At 41.7% G+C, this 19,877-nt stretch overlaps 1 protein-coding gene across 1 annotated transcript in view; it reads left to right on the plus strand.

Annotated features, from left to right (window-relative positions):
* Positions 1–19,877, plus strand: part of MBD2 (methyl-CpG binding domain protein 2) — a 28,369-nt gene that overhangs the window by 649 nt on the left and 7,843 nt on the right. The window contains exons 2-3 of the mRNA XM_027446977.3: positions 9,219–9,378; positions 15,204–15,341. Coding sequence (XP_027302778.1) covers positions 9,219–9,378; positions 15,204–15,341 — 298 coding nt within the window. The remainder of the gene's footprint in view (positions 1–9,218; positions 9,379–15,203; positions 15,342–19,877) is intronic.

A 19,877-nucleotide genomic window follows, 5' to 3' on the forward strand; every position in this document is an offset into this window, starting at 1 on the left:
TAATTTTAATAAAAGTTCGACACAAGCGAGGGCTGCCAGCCTTCCCGCTGCCAGCACGCCTTGTCGGAGAAGCGAGAAAAGCTCCGGCACCCTCCGTTTCAACCCCCCTCTCTCCTGCTTTTAGAAATGTTCTGGGAATAACTCTTTTCTCCAGGCTGATAAAAGGATCGAGCCTCCAAACGTGCTTTTAGGCCGGGCTCGAGTAGGTCCAGCCCGCTGCAGAGGAAACCACCCAGTGCACAGGCCGGCCTGCTGGCCGCAGCTCCTCTATTTATAGCTCGGCGAGCATCTGACGGGCCCCACCTGAAACCTCTGGTGAAGGCTGTGCTGCTGTGCGAGCAGCCTCAGCAGCCTCCTTTTGTTGCAGCCGAGGGACTCGAGCCTTCCTCCGGCCAGCTGGAGGAGCGAGCGGGCAGCCTTGCTCCTGCCAGCGCCCCGGGGTGGCATCGCTTGACCCGTCGCTGCGAAACAACGGGAAATCTCTGACATCGGTGGCCCTGTGTGCAGAGGAGGGATGGCGCTTCTCCTCCAGGACTTCTCAAAGCCGATTCTGCCGTCTTGCTGTGCCTCTGTCTCCTGGCCTCGCTGCCTGCCTCTCCGCATCTGCTTGGCCTGCCTTCGGGAAGCCTGGCTCGGAGGTTGAACTCGAGTCCTGCCGCGTCAATCCCGTTTTCTGGAGGGCTCCTGGCTTCCTGCAGCCCGTTGACCTCAACTTGCTGCGTAGGGCTTCTTTTTCCAGAGCTAAACGCCAGGCTTTTCGGCTTTTCTCAGGCTAGGCACTCGCTGCTAACTCTGTCACAGCACATTTAATGTAGAAAGCCCACGTAACTTCAGTTATTTCCTCAAAATGGACTGTTGGAAGAACACTTAACCCTAGCCCTGTGTCCATCCCGCTACAGCACAGGGATGTCAGAGTTTTATACATCCCAAATTCTTGACCAAAATACGGGGAGGACGCAGTACGTCCTAGCAAGCTCCAGGTTTTAGCTCATGCTTCGCAAAGAATGATAATGGAACCTCATTAAGTTCATTAAGGCACTAATATTAGCTGCTTAGAACTAGTTAGCTGACTAAAAACCTGAGGTTTATGGGTTTATGACTTCTTAAGGCTAGAGGAAAAAAAAAAAGAAGGCCCAATAAAAAGGGATTGGACGAAGCTTCATTTACGGCGATGCTCTAAATAATGGCAGTAATTAAGAACAGCTCTTGCAAGGCTAATGCATGTTGCAATCTACCTGATTTGCATTTCGAAACTGGCTTGTTTCGGGGCTGCTTTATGGTGCTTGAAGCTGCCACGCGTTCGGGAGAGGTGAATCAGTTGCTCGGCCGGACTGAAACGCTTGCAGGCGGTTCTGCTAGGACGGTTTTTGCCCCCCCTGTTCGCGTTCAACCTTGAGGCTGAGCGACCTTGATTATCATCAAAAAGCTATTCCAGGAGGGGTGTGGTGGAAATACCTTACAAGCACCGCGCGAGATCAAACCGTGGCTTTTAGGGTTAGCCCCTTCTGTGATGATCCCAGCCTTCAGACTGCTGCTGCCGAAAATCCTGCTGAGGAGGAGCTCCTTAGCACGCTCCGGTTTAAGATGCAGGGCTGTAATCTGCTCATCGCCGACTCCGGAATTCTGTCCTTTTTTTTTTTTTTTTTCATGTGGGAAAGCGGGAGGAATAAATGCCTCCCATTTCAGGACGCCTTCCAGCATGGTTAGCAGTGATGCAGATCTTCTGCCAAACAACCGCAAAATTGAAACTAAAAACTCACCAGGCAGCTCATAGCTCAGAGTTTGTTGATTTCGCTACAGATTACAGGTTTGGAAGAAGAAGTAGTCATTTATGTCTGGAGAAATAACTTCTGTTCAGCAGCGGGCCTACTGCTGCTCAACCAAAGCGAAACAAATAAAAAAAATGTTTTTTGTGGCTGCAGGCGGGACTGGCATAGGAAATTTATCTCTTTTTTTTCTTTTCTGTTTATGGCTTTGAGGCAGATTTCAGCAGCGCTGTGTTTAAAACAAATGGAAATCTGTTTTGATCCAGCAAAAGCAGAGCAGGCCAAATGCGTTCAGAAGAGCTGTGTCACCCCTTTTAAAAAAATAATAATAATAAGGGGATGTTAATAAACACGGCGATGCTGAAATACGTAGGTGGGTACAAAGCGGGCTTTGCTTGGCGTGCCTCGGAGAGGCCAATATTCCCTAAAAGCCTGGGCAGCCAGCACTTGGCACGGCCGCTTGAAGTTTAATATTCCACTTTTTTGGCAGTCGTAGGAAGCGGTGGAAATCCACGTTGCGTTTGAAGGGCGGCGGCGTGATCTGAGCAAACGTCCAGTTGCTTCATTGTACGCAGACTGTCAGATTTCTGTGTGTGCTGGGTAAATTTCTGTGTGTGCCAGGTGAATTTCTGTGTGTTTCTCCCCAGGAGGCTCGCAGGGCTGACCGAGCTGGCTTGGGGAATCCTCGCCCTGCTGACGGCGAGGCAGCAAAAACCTAATTCCGCTGGAGCTGAGCGCGAGGGGGAGCTTCTATATTTAGCCCTGCAAACTTATTTGATCTGGGCGATGCTGCATTAAAAATCGCGGCGCTGAATGTAGGGCAAATGCAAACAGCACGCTTGCTCAGAATAAATGCTCCCGTTAGGCTTCCATCTAGTTGGAAGGAGGGAGGAAGAAGGTTCTCCTCCTGCCCATCTTGTCCGTGTGGTAGTGACCCATCAGCTATCAGCAGAGGTGAGCTAGAAGATAATTTTGCTTCTTCATCCTCAGGACGAGGATCCTCTCTCTGAGCAGCTCACCTCTGTGTCGTTTATGACATCCTGCCCGTGCTCTCAGTGTGCCTGCAGACAGGATATTGCCTTGAAGGCTCCGCATCAGGTTTTTTTTTTTTTCCTTTTAAATCGAGCTCACTTCGACTCTCCTCACTTCTCCAGGTCCTAGTACCGAATTGAAATCAGCACCACGATTTTTTAGAATTATTTATTCAGTGTGCCGTGAGGTAGGGGGTGCTGCTGTCCTGTTAAATACTCAGAGTTGCTTTCAGAGCCCTGCAAAAGTGGGAATTTTGAACGAGGGTTTCTCAGCTTCTGCTTTATCATCCCTTTCTTTCTGCTGGCGCTGTCTCCTTAGCGTGTGTAACCCCCTCGGGCGTTTACCTGCTGAAAGATGTTTCTTAAACCTGGCATGAAACGACTTCTTTCACAGCTCCAGCCAGTTAATATTCCGTTTTGGTGCATTTGTTCTTCGTGGGAAAAAAGCAAACGAGCTGCCCTTCTTTTTTTTTTATTATTATTTTTTTAAATTGAGATTAAAAAAGCCGAGTAGTTCGACACGGCTCTCAGTGGGTTCTAACAGGCTCTGACGTTGAACTACAAAAGCTTTTCCAGCCTAGGTGTACCCGTGGGGCAAACAGACATCCCTTTGAAGTTTTGTTTTGTGGTTTGACAGGAAGATAAACGGCGGAGAGTTTCCAGTGACAGCAGGATTAGTTTAATTCGGTGCCGGTTTTCGGAGGGCAGACCTTTATCTTTAAAAGCGAGCACGACGTAACTTCCTGAGCGATGCTGCTCTCGGATGCTGAATTATGCTTATGTTATGTGTAGGTTTACTGATTTTTTTAATTATTTTGCTGCTTCCAGAGGTAGGTAGGACACAGAACAAGTCCTAACAGCGAGGGCTAAGTCTTGGGACCGTGCTTTGCCTTCTGTGCAAGCAAAAAGTTGCTGCAATTAGCAGTTTATTAATTTCTCAGTGTTTTTCCTATTCCATCTTCTCTCTGCAGAGTACCCCCTTCGTGGGATGACCTTGAAGTCTCCTTCTTGTTCTTCTAACCTCTTTGGAAGCTCTGCATCTTTCCTCCATCACTGCTCATAATACTAAAAGGAGGGTCTTAGCATGTAAAACCGAGCAATACCGGTGGTTATTACCAAGCCATCGTGGTAACTGCCTTCATTTTACGAGGGCACGATGAGTCAGGCCTCGGCGAAGCAGCTGGTCAAGTCGTGCAGGAAACGTAGGAAGGGAGTCTGAAAAACGAAGCCAAAATGTTTTGAGAACTAGAAAACTGAACAGCCCTCTAGAAAATAACCTCTCAAAGCTCGTTGGCATCGGCTGCTGTTGGTGGTTTAGTGTGGTGATATGAAGTGTGTGCTTAAAATCAAAAAAAAAGGCGTTTTCTTGCAAGGAAAATTAGATCCTAAGTTTTGAATTCCCTGAAGGCGTGAGAATGTTTTGCTTCCCCATCCGTATGGTGACTTCTTTACCCGATCTTTGAGTGTCTAGGAGCGTGTGTTTGAGCATTTGCACTCAGATCATCAAGGGAAGGATCTTCCAAGGATCCCAGAGCAGTTTTTATACGCTGGTGGAACAAATCTTTCATGTTCCCTGCAGAAGTCAGCTGCCTAGGAGGCTTTAAGGAGCAGCTCTCCAACATTAGGTTCCCTTGAACGTAAGATCAAACGAGGGATTTCTGTGGTCTTATTTACTATTACCCCGTGAAACGCTCGGATATATTCCCACTCTCCTTCCTTTCCTTGGGCTTCGTTCCCAACCCACAAGGAGTGACTGGGAGAAACGCTTCGCTTTGCTTCACCTCTGTTAGGTGGCCAAATTAAAACATCGTTAATCTGAATCGCCTTTCAAAACTAGTTTGGTGTTTTTCTTCCTCTCCTTTGGTGTCCAGCTGCTCCGTGCTCCTACAGGTCGGACTGCAGGATGCCAGAGTGGATCCTTAAAAACAGGAGCCCTTTAATTTATGGCTACTTGGGGTAGCTCCAAAAAAACTAGGCACTTTAAACCCCAAAAAGGCGACGTGTTTTCCCCGTTACCATCTGCTGTTGGAGCATTGAGCTTGCTCTGGTTGAAATTTTCCTCTCTAATCTATTGGATGGGGAGGACCAGCGTGTAAAAATTAATAAATAAATAAATAAATGAGGAAGCTTGCCAATTTTTTTTTTTGAAAGCAGCCAAAAACAGAAGTGTCTGCCAAGCTTAAGGTTATTGTTTTTAATATGCAACGCTGCTATCTTGCCTGTAAACTCGCTGCGCGTTTTTGAACTGTGGGGGTGGCCGGGGAGCGTAGCGTCAAGTAGGCTTTGCTGTGCCATAAAACCCAAGGTAACTTCCCTGTATGCTAATTAACTTGTTCTGCTGCTTCCCAGGAAACATCTGTAAAATGTCTCTCTCTTTTTTTTAATAAAGTTCCCTGCAAGCTCATTGTCGAAGTTAATCGCCTTCAGCCCGCGAAGAACTTCAATTTGTCTGGCATGTAAATTTGCACAAGCGCATAGCTGTAGGTGAGGTGTAGTGTGCTTCGTTTCATCTCGTACGGAGTGATCCGAGCCCTGATAACGTCACCGAAGGAGTAGTTTGTAGACGCTCGGGAGATGTGCTGTTAGTCCTTAACTGATGAGGCTGAAAAACATCCCCAAATTTGACTTTGAAAGAACGAAGAGCAAATGCTGGGACGCTTTTCAGCTATGATAGACCCAAGTCTCACAAGTACACTATGATTTGAAATAATTTTTCTATAGAAAATAACTTTTCCATTTGGAAAAAAACTGAGAAACTTCAAATTGAGGTTGACAAGTTATTAAAAAAGCTCCAGAAAGTTAATTGTCCTGAGGTGAGACTACATATTTGTAACTTTTAGGTAATGTTTGCAAGAATAACAGTCTGAAACCCATCCATTTTTTGAAATTGGTGTTGGAGATGCTCACGTGCATCTCCAGATTCATCTCGCAACTCTAAACTGTCTCGGTGTTGGGTTATGCAGCAATTTGGGCAATCCAGAAGCTCCCCTGTGGCTCAGCACCCTGAAAGAGCTCTTTCACTTGCTCCTCGCTGCATGAAAGAAGTGTAAAAATAATCTTCAGGACGCTTGGATGAGGGCAAATTGCACCGATTTCCTCCACATCTGGGTAATTTGTCTTTGAAATCGTGCAGGGATCCATTTTTTGACTCTTGTAGCGGTTTAAATTCTAGGCCGTGTGAACTCAGACCAACGCGTTTTAAAAATCTTCTGAGCAAAGCGTGGCTTTGAAGTCTGCGCTTCCTTCAGCTTTCTGCAGCATCCCTTGCAGCCTGACTTCTGAGGTGCCTCCAGAGCATCATCCAGAGGGGCCTCTCTGGGAGAAGAAAGCTTCACAGCCCTCCTTCCACCTTTCTTTTCTACCGAAAACGAAGTTTGAACTTAGTTCAGTTTAAAGAAAATAAAGAGAAAGAAAATACCTCTTCGTAGTTTCAGCCCAGATGCGTGAGTAGCAGGCTTGTGTGCAGCTGCATTAGCCCAGACAGATTCTGTAACCTCTCTCGTTATCGTTAGTGCATGGCAATTACTTAATAGATGTGCAGATAAAGCTGCTGCAAATGGGCTTTCTGCTTGACGTCTGCCTCGTGGAGCTTTCTTTGCAGGTAGGAGAAGTGAGGCAACTTGGCAGCAGGAGCAGGGGAGAGGTAATCTGGGAGCGATTCAGGAATGAAGGCATTACTTCAGTGCTTTGACACTTTCAGTTTAAAAATCCATATATTTTTATATTTCTTGCCATTTTGCAAGACTTCTTCCAAAGTCTCTTCGTTTCGGATGATTTTTTAAGTTGTATTTTTTTAACTTTAAGCTTTTAATCTCAGCCCAAGCGCGCGTTTCTTTCTTAACACTTAATTAAAGGTGAAAGGAGGTATTTTGTTAGCGTATCGCGGTTTCTCCCTGCTAATAGTTTCAGTGTAAAGCGGTGGAATTTGTGCTATGGATCGAAATAGCTTTTAATAATAAATCCCTGCTAATGATCCATGCTGATGCTGATACAGAATATTGGAGCGTTTGCTCTTGCATTACTGAACAAAACAAACAGAAAAGCCCCCCACGATATTAAATATGTAAAAAAAATAGAATTTAAGAGTGTTGGATGCGTTTATAAATTTAGCTTATAAATGTGAAATGTGTTTGCAGAGCTCTCCAGGAAGAGTTTTTCGTGGAGTTAGGCTGGTGGCTGCTCGCTGCTGCAATTTTGGCTTCCTTCGAGGCGCATGTGAAGCGTTTCTCTCCAAGGAAGCTGAAGAGGAAGGCTAGTAGACACAGTGCTATCCTCGTGACAGTCTGGTAGCTTATTAGAGAACAAAAAAGGTGGTGATGGGGGAATAACGAAAGATAAAACGATTCTTCCTTGGTGCAAAAATTAGGATATAATGGAAGAAGGTGTTTGGAATTCCAATTTCTCCATCTTTTCAGTAGTGACTTAGGTGTGGGATAAAATTACACTGTGTATAAGGGTTTTAATTCAAAAAAAGAAAGGTTTTAAAACAGAAAATGTAATCATCAACTTAATGATTTGCTTATAGTCATTGTTTTCCCCTTTTCATTCAGGATTTTATGAAGGATGAGACAGCAGCTCTTACCAGGAGGCTTTATTCAGTGAAGTCGGAGCAAGCAGGGCCACTTGGCTAGGCAGCCGGCACTTCTAGACGAGGTTTTATCTTGAATTTCTCTCGCAGGTTTCTGAAGAAGCCTAAAAGACCATAGATCAGGTTATTTCAACAGGGAACTTAGTTGCCCCATGAGGGATTTGCTGACTGTCTGACCTGCAGTGTAGAATTTCTCCTGCTCTCAGCAAGCCAGGGCATTCATCTCCACCATCCAAAATACAACTCAAACACTCTGGGTTGAGTTTGGCTTCCAGGAAAGCTTCAGTTCTTGGCTTGCAAGAAACAGAAAGGAGTTTTTTTTTTGTGGGGAGCGTGTGTGTGTGTGTGTATGTGTTGCTTTTTTTTTTTTCCCTCCCACACCCATCCTTGAGGAGGTTAGCTTTCAGATTGCGATCTGTTTCAAGTCTTTTTCTCCCACCCTTTACCTCTCGTTAATTATATCTTTCCATATTTCTGGATTCATTTAAATATGTTTTTTTTTTTTTTTAAACGTTTGGCTTAATGAGCTGGTTTTCCCAGAATTCAGTACGTATTCTTTTGTGTGGAAGTTCTTGCCTCGAGGGCTTTTTGAGGTGGGGAAAAAAAAAAAGAAAAGCACACAACACTTCGGAGGAAAAGCGTAGACAGAAATCTTCAGTAATTTTTGCACAAAGTGTTGTGGAAAACACTCTGAGCTCGGTTAACCTCTTGCGTAAGGAAGCTTTTGACACTTTTTCAGGTCCTTTTTTGACCTTTTTTAGGTCATTTCACTGCAGAGAGATTTGCAGTAGACCATCAAATGGCTGTTGACTTGATGCGATAGGTATGTAGCTGTTTCCACAACCATGTACGGAGAAGCCACCTCCAACCAGGGGTGCAGTTTGAGTTGTGTGTAGCAGTTCCTGCCAGCAGCTTTTCCCCCAGCTTTTGAGTCTGGGGGTAGCACCGTTGTCCCGTAATTGTCCCTTAAAGTCCTGGTTGACCTGCTGATGAGTCCGTGCACAGGAAACCTCACTGAGCTCGGTGAAAATCTGCAGAGATGAAATGTGTCAGAGATGAAATGCGTAATTCAGAGCAGGCAGTGCGTGTGTGTGGTATGTGCATCACCATCCTGGGTGCTTGAGCCGAAGAGAGAGGATTCTGTAATGTAAAGAGGGGGAGAAATAGCCCTTCCTTAGGAAAACTTGAAAGTATCTCGCTTATTCAGACCTTTATCTGGGAATTTGGGGTAATAGCAGTGGTGTAATTTCAAACGAGTCCGATTTAAATAACTTCTGTACGATTTGAATTTGTGATGATGGGATCTGCCGTAAATACAATTGCAGCTTGGGACCTGCTTCATGTTCCGCACCATCTCGCTTGCTGCTTGCTTGCTTGTTGCTCAGGTACCTCGCTGCCTTTGCTCACCAGTGTAAGCGACTGCAGAGCCCAGAGATGTCACCTCGAGTCTTAGCTGTGCCCGTGGCTTCAATCCCCTGCTGTTTGCTAGCCGAAAAGGTTTGCTGTTGAGTCTAGGCTGACCTTAGCAATCAATTTAGACCTTGCACAGGATCTTTACGTTTTGTGCAGAGAAGTTCCAGCCCTTGGACGCAGCCTGACTTGCCAAGGTTTAGCCTGACACGTAAATTAAAACCCGTGCCAAGGAGGGGATTGGATATATGCAGGGATCGGGCAGTTGTGCCATCACTAACCCCCACACCAATGAACGTGCCACGTGGAATAAAGCTAATGGAAACTTTTTGGATCTTTAACCAGGCGTAAAAGCTGTTGTAAGAAGTCAAGGTTGTATCCTCTTGTACAACAAAACATACTAAAGTGTTTTCTTCTTTTTAGTCCAAGTGGTAAGAAGTTCAGAAGCAAGCCTCAGTTGGCAAGATACCTGGGAAACACTGTTGATCTCAGCAGTTTTGACTTCAGAACGGGAAAGATGATGCCCAGTAAATTGCAGAAGAACAAACAGAGACTAAGGAATGATTCTCTCAATCAAAATAAGGTTTGTTAGTAAAATACTGTGTTTAAGGATATCCTAAGAATTTCCTTTCCTGTAGTTCATTTAGCAATTTCTTTTCTGCTTTAAAGCAGCCTGCTTCTAAGATGTACGTGTATGTTTAATTTTTAGTAGTGGTAGAGATGCAAATTTTTTAAATAGAGGGAATGCTCTGCTACTACCAGAAAATACCAAGGTGATGTTAAGTATGAAACAAAGGTCTGAGTAAGCCAGAAGTTGGCTAAAGGCTATAAAGAGCTCTAGTTTTAGTCATCTGCCTGAGTAATGTTCTTCTAAATGGTAACAGTTAGGATTGTTGACGTCGGTTTCTTCTGTGCAAGACTTCAAAATTCCTAAATTCTATGTTCATCTTCCTGTTCTGAGATGAAATAGTTCACATTTTGAGTATGTGCCAGGAAGCTTGTTTTCTGAGGCAGCTTATCTGTACAAATCCGAATGTCTGGAGCCAAACAAGGCCAGATATTTCTCTGCTTGATTGGGCCTTTGTCAATTGATCTGATTGTTCTCTTCTTGTCTTAGTTCTCTTTGGACAAACACACCCTTTTGAGTACTGAAGAGAATGCGTAAGGTAGATCAAAAATGAAAGTCAGAAGTATAGAGCAGTAAAATAATGGATATAGCATGTAAGGAAAGGACAAATAAACTTATCAGACCCTCAGATACTCTATTCCTAAACAAAATATAGATATCTTGTACAACAGTTCTCACAAGTTCCCAAGGATTTCGGTAACAACGTTTTTCTTTTGAAAGAGCTTTATTCTCTGAGGTTTCCTAATTTACAGTAGTGTCTGAAAATACCTAACGAGTTTTAGCTGTGTCTCGTGCACTGTCGTTTTTGGTCATCTGCCGCTTGTAATTTGTGACCCAAACATTTCATGCTGATTGCTTTTTATTTAAGTCATGCCTTCAGATTCTTTCATTTCCTTCCCGCAGACGGGAGGCTTTCAAATAAGACAGCTATTGGGGCTACTCCAAGGAAACGTTTTGGGTGGGCAGTCTGCAGGGGCAGAAATTGCAAAATTTGGTATATAAAATCCAGACGAGAATGTGCTAACTTTGTGTTGCTGTGATTTAGATTGCTTGGGTGTCGTTGGCAGTAACTCTTTAACTATCAGATTAGAATAAATTAATGCTTTCTCTTTTTTAGGTAAATAACACTCATTATTTGAAAGTGAAAGACGATGTGGCTCATGAGCTTTCAAGAATTTCTGCAGCCTCCGCGATAGTTAAAAATGAGACCTCAGCTTAATCCTGAAGTTTATGCTTTCTTCCTTCCACCAGACAGTGCAAAACATTGGTTGTGGTCGTCTTGTAGTCCGCCGTGCAGCTGTGCTGCTGGAGGGACCATAAACGAGAGCCGTGCGTAGGCATGTTTGTGTATAAACTTGCTCATATTTTATGGCTTGTTTGTTTTTGGACAAACAGTTCGCCACGAATGTTTCTAAACTCCTTGGCTCCCCTTCTGTTACAAGAACGAATATCAAAATAAGACTCTGGCCTTCTTTCTGCGACGTGTCTAGACGGTTAGATTTATGCATCTGGTGGATGGAAACGCTATCTTGCCTTACCTCTAACTCGGGAGTTTCTCACCGTAAGCAGCTTAGAGCTCAATGTCAGAACTGAGAGGGGAACCTCTCCTGGTTCGAATTGGAACCCAGGGTAATACATGCTAATAAATGCTTTTCACTTTTGACATTCATGTACGCAATAATAGAGGCTACTATTTAACATGCTATCCGATTATAGATGGCTTCTTAGGATGTGAAAGGCCAGGAAATATATCGAGTTTTTAAAATGTTTTCATGATGGGAACGTGTTGATGCTTCTGGAAATAGGTCTTCAAAAAGGTAGCGGACTGAAATTCTTTGGAAACTGTTACTGGAGAATAAATAAGATGCTCCTAATGAATAAAAACGAGCAGGGGACACCGATATTTCTGCTGTTTAATATATTGCTATCGTTCCTAGAGCAGAAGATTTTTGTCAGTAATCAAGTGATGTAACTCCCACAGGTTTGGGTTTCTGGATATTGAAGTTTTGTAGGGGTGCTTAAAGCTCAACGTGGTAAACTTCAGGTGGTGAACCTGTGTCTGAGCACTTGAAACATGTAAAGTCTTTCGGCCAGAAGGCTCAGAAGAGTCCTCTATGCTTTAGGAGAGGTGTTGGCTGTACATCAAGGGATGTTTGCTGCCACTGCCTCCTTTAAGATGGATTGGAAGCTCTTCCTGTGTCAGGAACAAATCTTGTTTATGGTTTGTTGTGAAAAAGAGTTTCTCTGAACATCCGTCCTTTCCTGTTAACTTAGGGTTTTTCCCTCTAACTCTGACCATCTGCAGGTGCTGGAGATAGATGAGCTTAGCGAGTTTCTGTCCTAAGGAGTTTATTTGTTGTTCAGCACTCCCAGTGACCGCTTGGTTAGGAGACCAGCAAGCCCAGATGTGAGTGTGATGAGAGGGGAAACAAAGTAAGACAGTAACGAGTACAATTATAATACTTGGGACTTGATCTGTTCTTAGTTTAAACAGTTTATCCTAATGGCCACTTTTGAGTACGATGCTCTGATTAAAATGTAGATTGGACATCTAGTCCTTCAAATGGCATTTCCTGGATAGTTCATTACTCATCAGGGTGTTGCTTTAATTCTCGGGGCTAGATCATTAATGTAGCTGAATTTAAGTTCTCACACTGCCTGAAGGAATTTAATTTTTTAATTTTTTTAAAGTTAGTTTAATGGGTATAATTTAAAAAAATTCCCTTTAAGTCATATTACAGGACAAAAGGAACCTGTGGCTTTTTTTCCAGGAACTTGAAACCAAGGCCTCTGCTCCAGAAGTGTCAGCTAAACCAGATTTACCCCCCATGTTGTGGGTGGCTCTGTCATATTATTGTGTTTGTGAACTTTAATAGCTGTTTTACCACGACTACTGATGCTACTGCAGAGAATGTCCTGGAGGCATGGACTTCAAAGCTTCACGGATGGCTTTGAACTCGATGTCACAAGATCAGGGAAGGCGAAGCTGGGAGGATAAATAACGTCTGTCAAGGTTCTGGTGTAGCTCTGGTTGGTGATTCTGTGCTCATCAGAGCTGCTTTAAATATTAAAAAAAAAAAATATATGGAAAAAGTCTAACATTAGATTTCATTAGACATCAATCAGAGATTCTGTCAGAGGGTTCACCGTGGGCCCCATATTTGATAGGAGGGACATATTCCTGCTAAAAGCAGTAATAATATTACAAGACATGGGGACTGGCTTCTAGCTGTGAGTTTATGAATGAGAAACAACAGATACCTGAATTTCTGAGGATGACTTCCATGGGAATTTGTGCTTTTAGCCGTATTATATCGAAATGAGTTAACTGCTCTAGCTGGAAATGAAGAAAGGGGACCTATAAAACAGCAAGGTGTTTTTCAAGGAGTGGTAGGAATAGAAGCAGAAAGACTTCCATTGAAAATAATCTATTTCTAGAACTCTTTTCAGGATTCAGTTCTATGTTCTAGCATGCTTCTGCTGCTCTGGAAAATTGTTTTGGCTTTCCTGGGAGGCTGAGTGAATCGATATTAAGCAAAGATTCCTAAAATGCTACAGAGATGGCTTAAAAATGAGTGTGTGAATTGAGTCATAATGCTGAATAGCTAGGAATGTATGTGGTACTCTTGATAAATCACCTTCTTTGCCATCTGGATAAAAAATCAGGCCTGAAGTACTGCAACCATCCCTTCATTTAGGTAATACTGAGATAAATATGAAGCATTTCTCTGTTTCTCTTTCCTATCAATTGCATTCCTTAACATTACATGGAGGAATTCCTTGTTTTTCTCCTGGAAAGAACTTTATGAGAAAAAAGCAATTTCTTGGGCTTAGAAACAGGAATTAAATCTCAGTCTTCAAACCCTCAGTATTTAGATTACGCAATTTGGACGAGATGACTTCATAAAAGACACTGTTAAACAAGCGTGTGCTCTCTGGTTCTTAAAAACCATTAGTTTCTAAGCTAAACACACATCCAGATGATGACAGCTAGATACTCACTGTGGATATTCTGTAATGATCTGTATAAAAATGAATTTAAAACTGTTAGAGACTCAGGTTTATTATCATATTATTAACCAGTAAGTCTTTCCACTACACCGGTCTCAATTTAAATTCTTATTTTAAAAATACCCTCCTTATTTCTAACTTTTTCTTTTAAAAGTTTCCCTCTTTCAGCGCTTTGCTAGGTCAGTCTGACGGGGTGGATCCTCCATCATCAAAATGCCCAGCATTTTAGCACGCTTCTGTCCTTGCAGGGTGGATGGCTGATGAGAAGGGAGCGTGTGAAGTCCTTCTTTCTGTATGTCTGCAGCGTAACACCTATAAACCAGCAATCAAAAGAGTATCTTTGCACAGAAACTGTGCAGAAAGTAATTTTCAACATGAAAACCTTCCTGCAGGCAAGGCACTTAATGCCATATGTCCTCACAAGCCATGATGATTATTACATTGGCTGTTTTTTCAACTTTTTGACTCATCTGTTGGGTGTGGGGAGAGGCAAGTGGGGAAACCTCTTTCTGCAACCTCTCCAGGGTGACACAGAGCTAGGAGATTCTTGGTAGAAATAATTTTAAATCATTTTAACGTGATCTTTGGATGTAGTCTACTATCAGTGTTCACCGTGCAATTTTTATCCAGTGAGCTCAAAGCCAATTATAAAACTTTCTTCTAAGATCTGAAATACTGGGCAATAACTTTTCTTCCTTTTGAGCAAACAGCAGTATTTTTTAAGAAAACAAAACCATTTTTCTGGGTCAAAAAATAGGTATATCTGTAAGACAGTGACACAAAACATGAAGGTGCTTTTTGGTATGTGTTAATTGGGAACGTATGTATTATAGGATATTTATTTTCAGTGTCTTGCCAGTGACGCCCCTGGAAAAATGGGAATTATTCCAGGAAAAACAAGGCAAAATGCAGAAGCAGAGAGATCTGAATGGTCTTCAGGACTTCTAGGAAATGAGATTACAAAAAAAATAAAGCTTTAGGGGACTGTTCTGCTGGCATGGCACTGCAAACTTGCAGGCAGCTCTTGGATAGATCCATTCAGAGACTCTGAATGGTGTGTAGGTTAATGGGCTTTTGTCTTTAGCAGTCTTGGGGGTTAGGGGGGACTTCCCCATCCCAAGTGATTCATCTGGTGGTGTTAGTACCGTGCCTGAATGGCTTTCTGTAGCATCTCCAAGGGTCTGAGGGTTCTGTATGTGCCAAGCTCTTACTGGGGATCTGTTCTATCTGGTGCAAGGGAACCATCTGTTAACAAACCTGATAAAAACTAGCTTTGCCAAAAGGCTTTGCTGAAGTTTATATAGTTTTAGTTTCTTTCCAGAACAAATGACTGCACTGGATTAAAAATTGTATTATGGAGGAATTGCTTAGGAAATCTGTGATGAATTAACTAGCAAGTTGCTGTCCTTTAAGGTGGGACTCTCTAAACTGTTCACTACAAGCGTATTTTCACGAAGCTGTCTGTTTTCAGAATGTAAGTCACTTTCACAAATGACATTTATCATTTTCTAAAAGAAAAGGTGGACTTTGGAAGCAGTATGCTTCTTCCAGAGAAGGTGAGAATGTGGGGAGCTGCTTAAGTGGTACATTTTTCTTTAAAGTTGGGTGGCCGCAAAGGTTAGTTAAGTACAGCATTTAAGGGTAATATTTACTCCAGAAAAAGCTGCTTTCTTTTGCTCGTCAGTAGAGGATGGTTTATCCAATGTTAATTTGTAGGAATTTTATGTGTATCTCTTGTTAATTCACCTTTTATTTTTTTTTTTTAACAGGGAAAACCAGACTTGAATACGACTTTGCCCATCAGACAAACTGCATCAATTTTCAAGCAGCCCGTCACCAAAGTCACCAACCATCCTAGTAACAAAGTGAGATCCGATCCGCAGCGAGTGACGGAACAGCCACGGCAGGTAAGAAGTCATCTCTTTCCGTTGTTACTGTGCAACATTTGAGACAAGCTGAAAATCAAAGTATTTTGATTTCCAAGCTGAAAATCAAAATATTTTCAGCTGCGCTTCAATCGCAGATGAGCTATCCTGTCTTGATGGTTACTTATGGAAATATGCTGTAATAAATACCATTAAAATCCAGAAATAAGTCAGTTCTTATGGAGATTATTTTTGCTTAATCCAAAACTTCATTCAGATTTGACAGAAAAATTCCTCTTGAATTTCAGATATGTGCTGTGTTGTCACAATTGGACCTCAAACACAAAAGTTTTTTCATGTGCAGCTTCTTAACAGAAGTTTCTATAAAACATACAGTTGTCATCAAGAGCTATTATCGCTTTTATATAGAAGAGCTTTGTGCAAAATCAATTTTAAAATTATTTGAAATCTCTCTTTTTCAGTATAATACTACTGCTAATGCAAAACACAGTAACTTAAACTCACTTTACACAAGTTCTTTTTTAGCTGCTTTTCTCTATATCAATGACATCACCTCTTCACACGATGCTTTTTCAGTTTTGTTTTTTTATGGGGAGAAGAGCAGAGAAGAAAAGGAAATCTAGTTGAAGGAATAATCAGCTACATAACATAGTGTATATTGGATTTAGGTGTTATTTTTTAAGTCTGATGTGTATTTTTGGAGTCATAGCGTTGCTCTTATCAAACTGAAACATCTTATTCTGGGATGAGAAGAAAATGCAGAGGCATGTTCACATTTTTGTACGTTGGTATGTCGCTAACTTTTAACAACATTTCCTTTGAAACTCAGGCTGTCTCTAATATTGAACTTTCAAACCTCTTGAATGCTGTTCTCGTTAGAAATAACATAAGGAATTTAGACTCTGCATCCTCTAAATTCAGGTGAGAAAGAGAAGGAAGAAATATCGAGCCGTATGGGATCATCTTGTTGAGATGTCTTTTAGCAAGATTTGAAGGCCTCAGCTAACCTCACTGTTGGTCCCGTGAAGTTCAACAGGGGCCATGTAAGTGTATCCTAAAGATCCTAAAGATGCATAATTGCATGTGTCTATTGATTCTCTTCACGTTCTTTGGGTTTTCCTTTTAAACTACTACACTTGGTGTGTTAGGATGTCTGCTGAACCAGTAATAATCACTAAAGGGTAAGAAAGTTACGGCACCTTTGTGGCAAGAGAAGTGGATGTTTGGCGACCCGTATCTTGATGGATTTCAAATCCTTTCGTGCTTGCCTATTTCCTCCCAGTTTTCTTTCTTCCAGAATCTTTGCTTCAAATACGTAGTGAACTGAAACCATCTGGAATGCATCCCTTGTCTTTTGAGAATGACTCTTCAGGAAAGACTTGCAGAATAGTCGGTTTTCAAACCCACCAAATCTTTGCTTCTTTAAGATAAGTTCTAGCAGGTGAAGCTATAGCAAGATCTTCAAGAAATCCATGTCTGCTGATCACTGTGTCAGCATTTGGGTTTGATCAGCATCCTTTTGCTTTGCTTGCAAGAGTACATGTTCAGAAGAGGACACTTAAAATGTTATTCTTGTTCTGTATTGACATATTTCATTTGAAGAAATGCCAACTCTACTTGCATTGAATGTAGAATAGTTTATCTTATGTCTAATATTAAAGGAAATCTTGAAATGTCTTACTCTTTTGCCTTTCCCCAACCTAAAATGTTGCTTTGAGATCTTCTGTTGTTTGTCATGGTGACTGACACAGGTGTGAAACTTGGAGAAGAGAGAGAATAGTTGGTCACAGTTGCCTTTACGTAAAGCTTCAATGAGTTCTGAATGAAACTTCCGTTAAAAAATCTGGAACAAAGCAGTTTAGTGTAGATATGCTGTCAATTCCTGGAGAATCTTAAGCAAATTGCCAGATTCCATAAACAATTTCCAGTGATCTGGTTTCTTGACACACAGATTTCCATCACACATTTATCAGTATTTCTTTAGGCATTGGTAACTGAAGGTATGTAAATACATAAACATGCACATCTTGTTTGAAAGCATCAAGAAGTTCACTCAGATGTTCTACTTACTATCTGGATTGTAAATATTAATGGATGTGGTCTTTTCTTGGTTTTCAAAAAGCAAGGATTCTTTTTTTTGGTGTGATCAGTTGAGATAAAATAGAAAAAGCCCAGGTGAGGAGTGAAGTTGCTGGAAAATTTTATTCTTAGTAAAAAGAATAAAAAAATACAAGAAATAAAAAGGAAATGGAAATAAAAAAGAAATAGGAGAGAATAAAACTGGCACCTTAGAGCACTTGAGATACAATTGTCAGATAAATGCAGCCTTGAGTTCTCTTCCAGATAAAAACTCTATTTTTCCTCATATAAATGATCCCTACGTGCATCACTGCCTCCTCCTCCTCTTATTCTCAGGCATGGAAACCTCCCAATATGTAGATGTTAAATCAGTGTTGGATAATCAGCTGCTGAAGCACTGACTATTGCCTATTTGTATGTAAAGCTTACTCAGTTACCATTTCCAGTGTCATTCCTCCCCGTTTCTTCAATTCTTGGCCCCAAATCCCTTACGGGGTTCTTGCTTCTGTATTTCTAGATACACATCTCCAAAAGCCTCGCTTCACTCGTACCTGTTATACCTCCCTTTTCAAAAGACAGCCTCACCAGAGTTCCCTGCAGATTCTCTTTGGCCTTCCTCCTTAGGTAGAGCTGAAAATCACCAAGCATTGGAGTTCCTTTGGCAGTCAGGAGTTTTCTCGTGACCTGGGAGCGAATAGACATGGTTATTAGTGTTGGCAGGGAAGACGGTTGGCAGCAGCTCTTCTTTAAGCACTAAACCCTGTGGTAGTTCCTGGAAAGATAACAGCTTGCCTGGGATCTGGGTGGAGGTAAAGCTGTCAATTAGAGCAACTGCTGGTTCCACGTATTCAGCAGGATGTTTAGTTGCACACAAATGACGTCACAAGCTTGTCTAAGACTTTTTCAAGCAACTGCTCTGCGAGACAGCATCTTAAAGGCTTTCAGATTTTTAGACTTTTATAGATTACTGATCATCAGAGTGGAGAACTTCATCCAAGAAGGAGTAGCAATACTCTGGAGAATTCTGGAAGTACTCAAGTTGTGTGTGCGTGCATTTCGTAAAGGGTCTTCTGATACTCACAAGACTTCTCCAAGTCGTCTTCACCTAAGAGGCCTCCGTTCCAACACCAGTACCAGTCAATCCAGGAGATTTCTCAGATTTTTTTAATCTAATCAAACAATCAGAAAATCTGTTCTTAAATAGCAAATCTAGGAGCCTTATTTGCAATTTCCTTTGGAGTGCTTTCACATCGCTTTTTGAAGCATCATCCTGCTCAAACATATCTTAGTTGTCCATAAGCTTACATAGCATAGGTTTCCTTACTATTTCTGTGGTTTTTTTTTTCTTTGCAGAGTCCACAAATAAGCTAGTATAAGAAAAAGAACCCTGTCAGATTTTTAGTGGGTCCTGCAAAGGAAAAAAAAATTTAAAAAAATAAAAGTTTAGTCTCCTAAATGTTGTCAGCCTTGCTGCTTCAAAGTAATTCTCAATAAAGTATGATATCTTAAATTTCAATAAGGTATGATATCTTCTTGATAAATTTCTGAGGAATGGTTTGGATTTTAAAAAGTCAGATTGCCATTGTTGAAACTGAACGTCAAGCCTGTCAAGCGTTCTGTACCTAATTGGACGTCTTAAGTCCTATGTAGAGCACTTAACATCTTCTTCATGTTTTAGAGCTTCTTGGTTCACATTGTTCCATGCTTACTGGCCTTTTTCAGAAGTTTTTTCACCAAGTTCACTCTCCAAACGTGTAGCATACCTGAGGTATTGAGTTAAAGGTCCTCAGACTGCCAAGGACTTGATTAATCACTTGTTAATTCTGCTGTATAATGTTGATTGTGGTGATAGAGATAACTTGAAACCATGATAGTAAAATAAACTAACTTAAGTGGTGATTATAAAACTGAATTTGCAAAAGGTTCAGTTCTATCTTCCTGATACATTTGGCTACAAAAAAAAATAATCCATGAGCATGGATCAACTGTTTAAAACACATCCAGCCTCCTCTTTGAAGCTTGCTTCAAGAAGAGCAAGTAATCAGTTAATACTGTGTGATCTGAATCCTCTAGTGCTATGGCAGATAGCCACCTTTCAAAAACCACCTGAGGATAAACCTGCTGGTATTCACTTTATAAAACCACCTGAGGATAAACCTGTTAGATTTGCCTATAAAATAATCTGTCTTCAGGCCAAAAGTTCTCTTCGCAATTGATTTGAAAGTCTATCTTATCCTTAGTAGACTTTATAGATATTTGCCGTGGATTGTATTGTGATGAATTATTGAATAAGATGAGAGATCACAAGCTAAATCCAACCACAGTCACTTTTTGCGTAAGATAGATGCAGTCTCAAAAGCCTAATTTACCAGAAAAACGGCAGGATGTCGAATAGACTAATTTTATTTCCTGCGGATGAACTTAAAAGATTAGAATCCAAAATCAGGTTGGGTTGGAAAACTGAAGCTTGTTGGTTGA

The sequence above is a fragment of the Anas platyrhynchos genome, chromosome Z, assembly GCF_047663525.1.
Source record: "Anas platyrhynchos isolate ZD024472 breed Pekin duck chromosome Z, IASCAAS_PekinDuck_T2T, whole genome shotgun sequence".
NCBI lineage: Eukaryota > Metazoa > Chordata > Aves > Anseriformes > Anatidae > Anas > Anas platyrhynchos.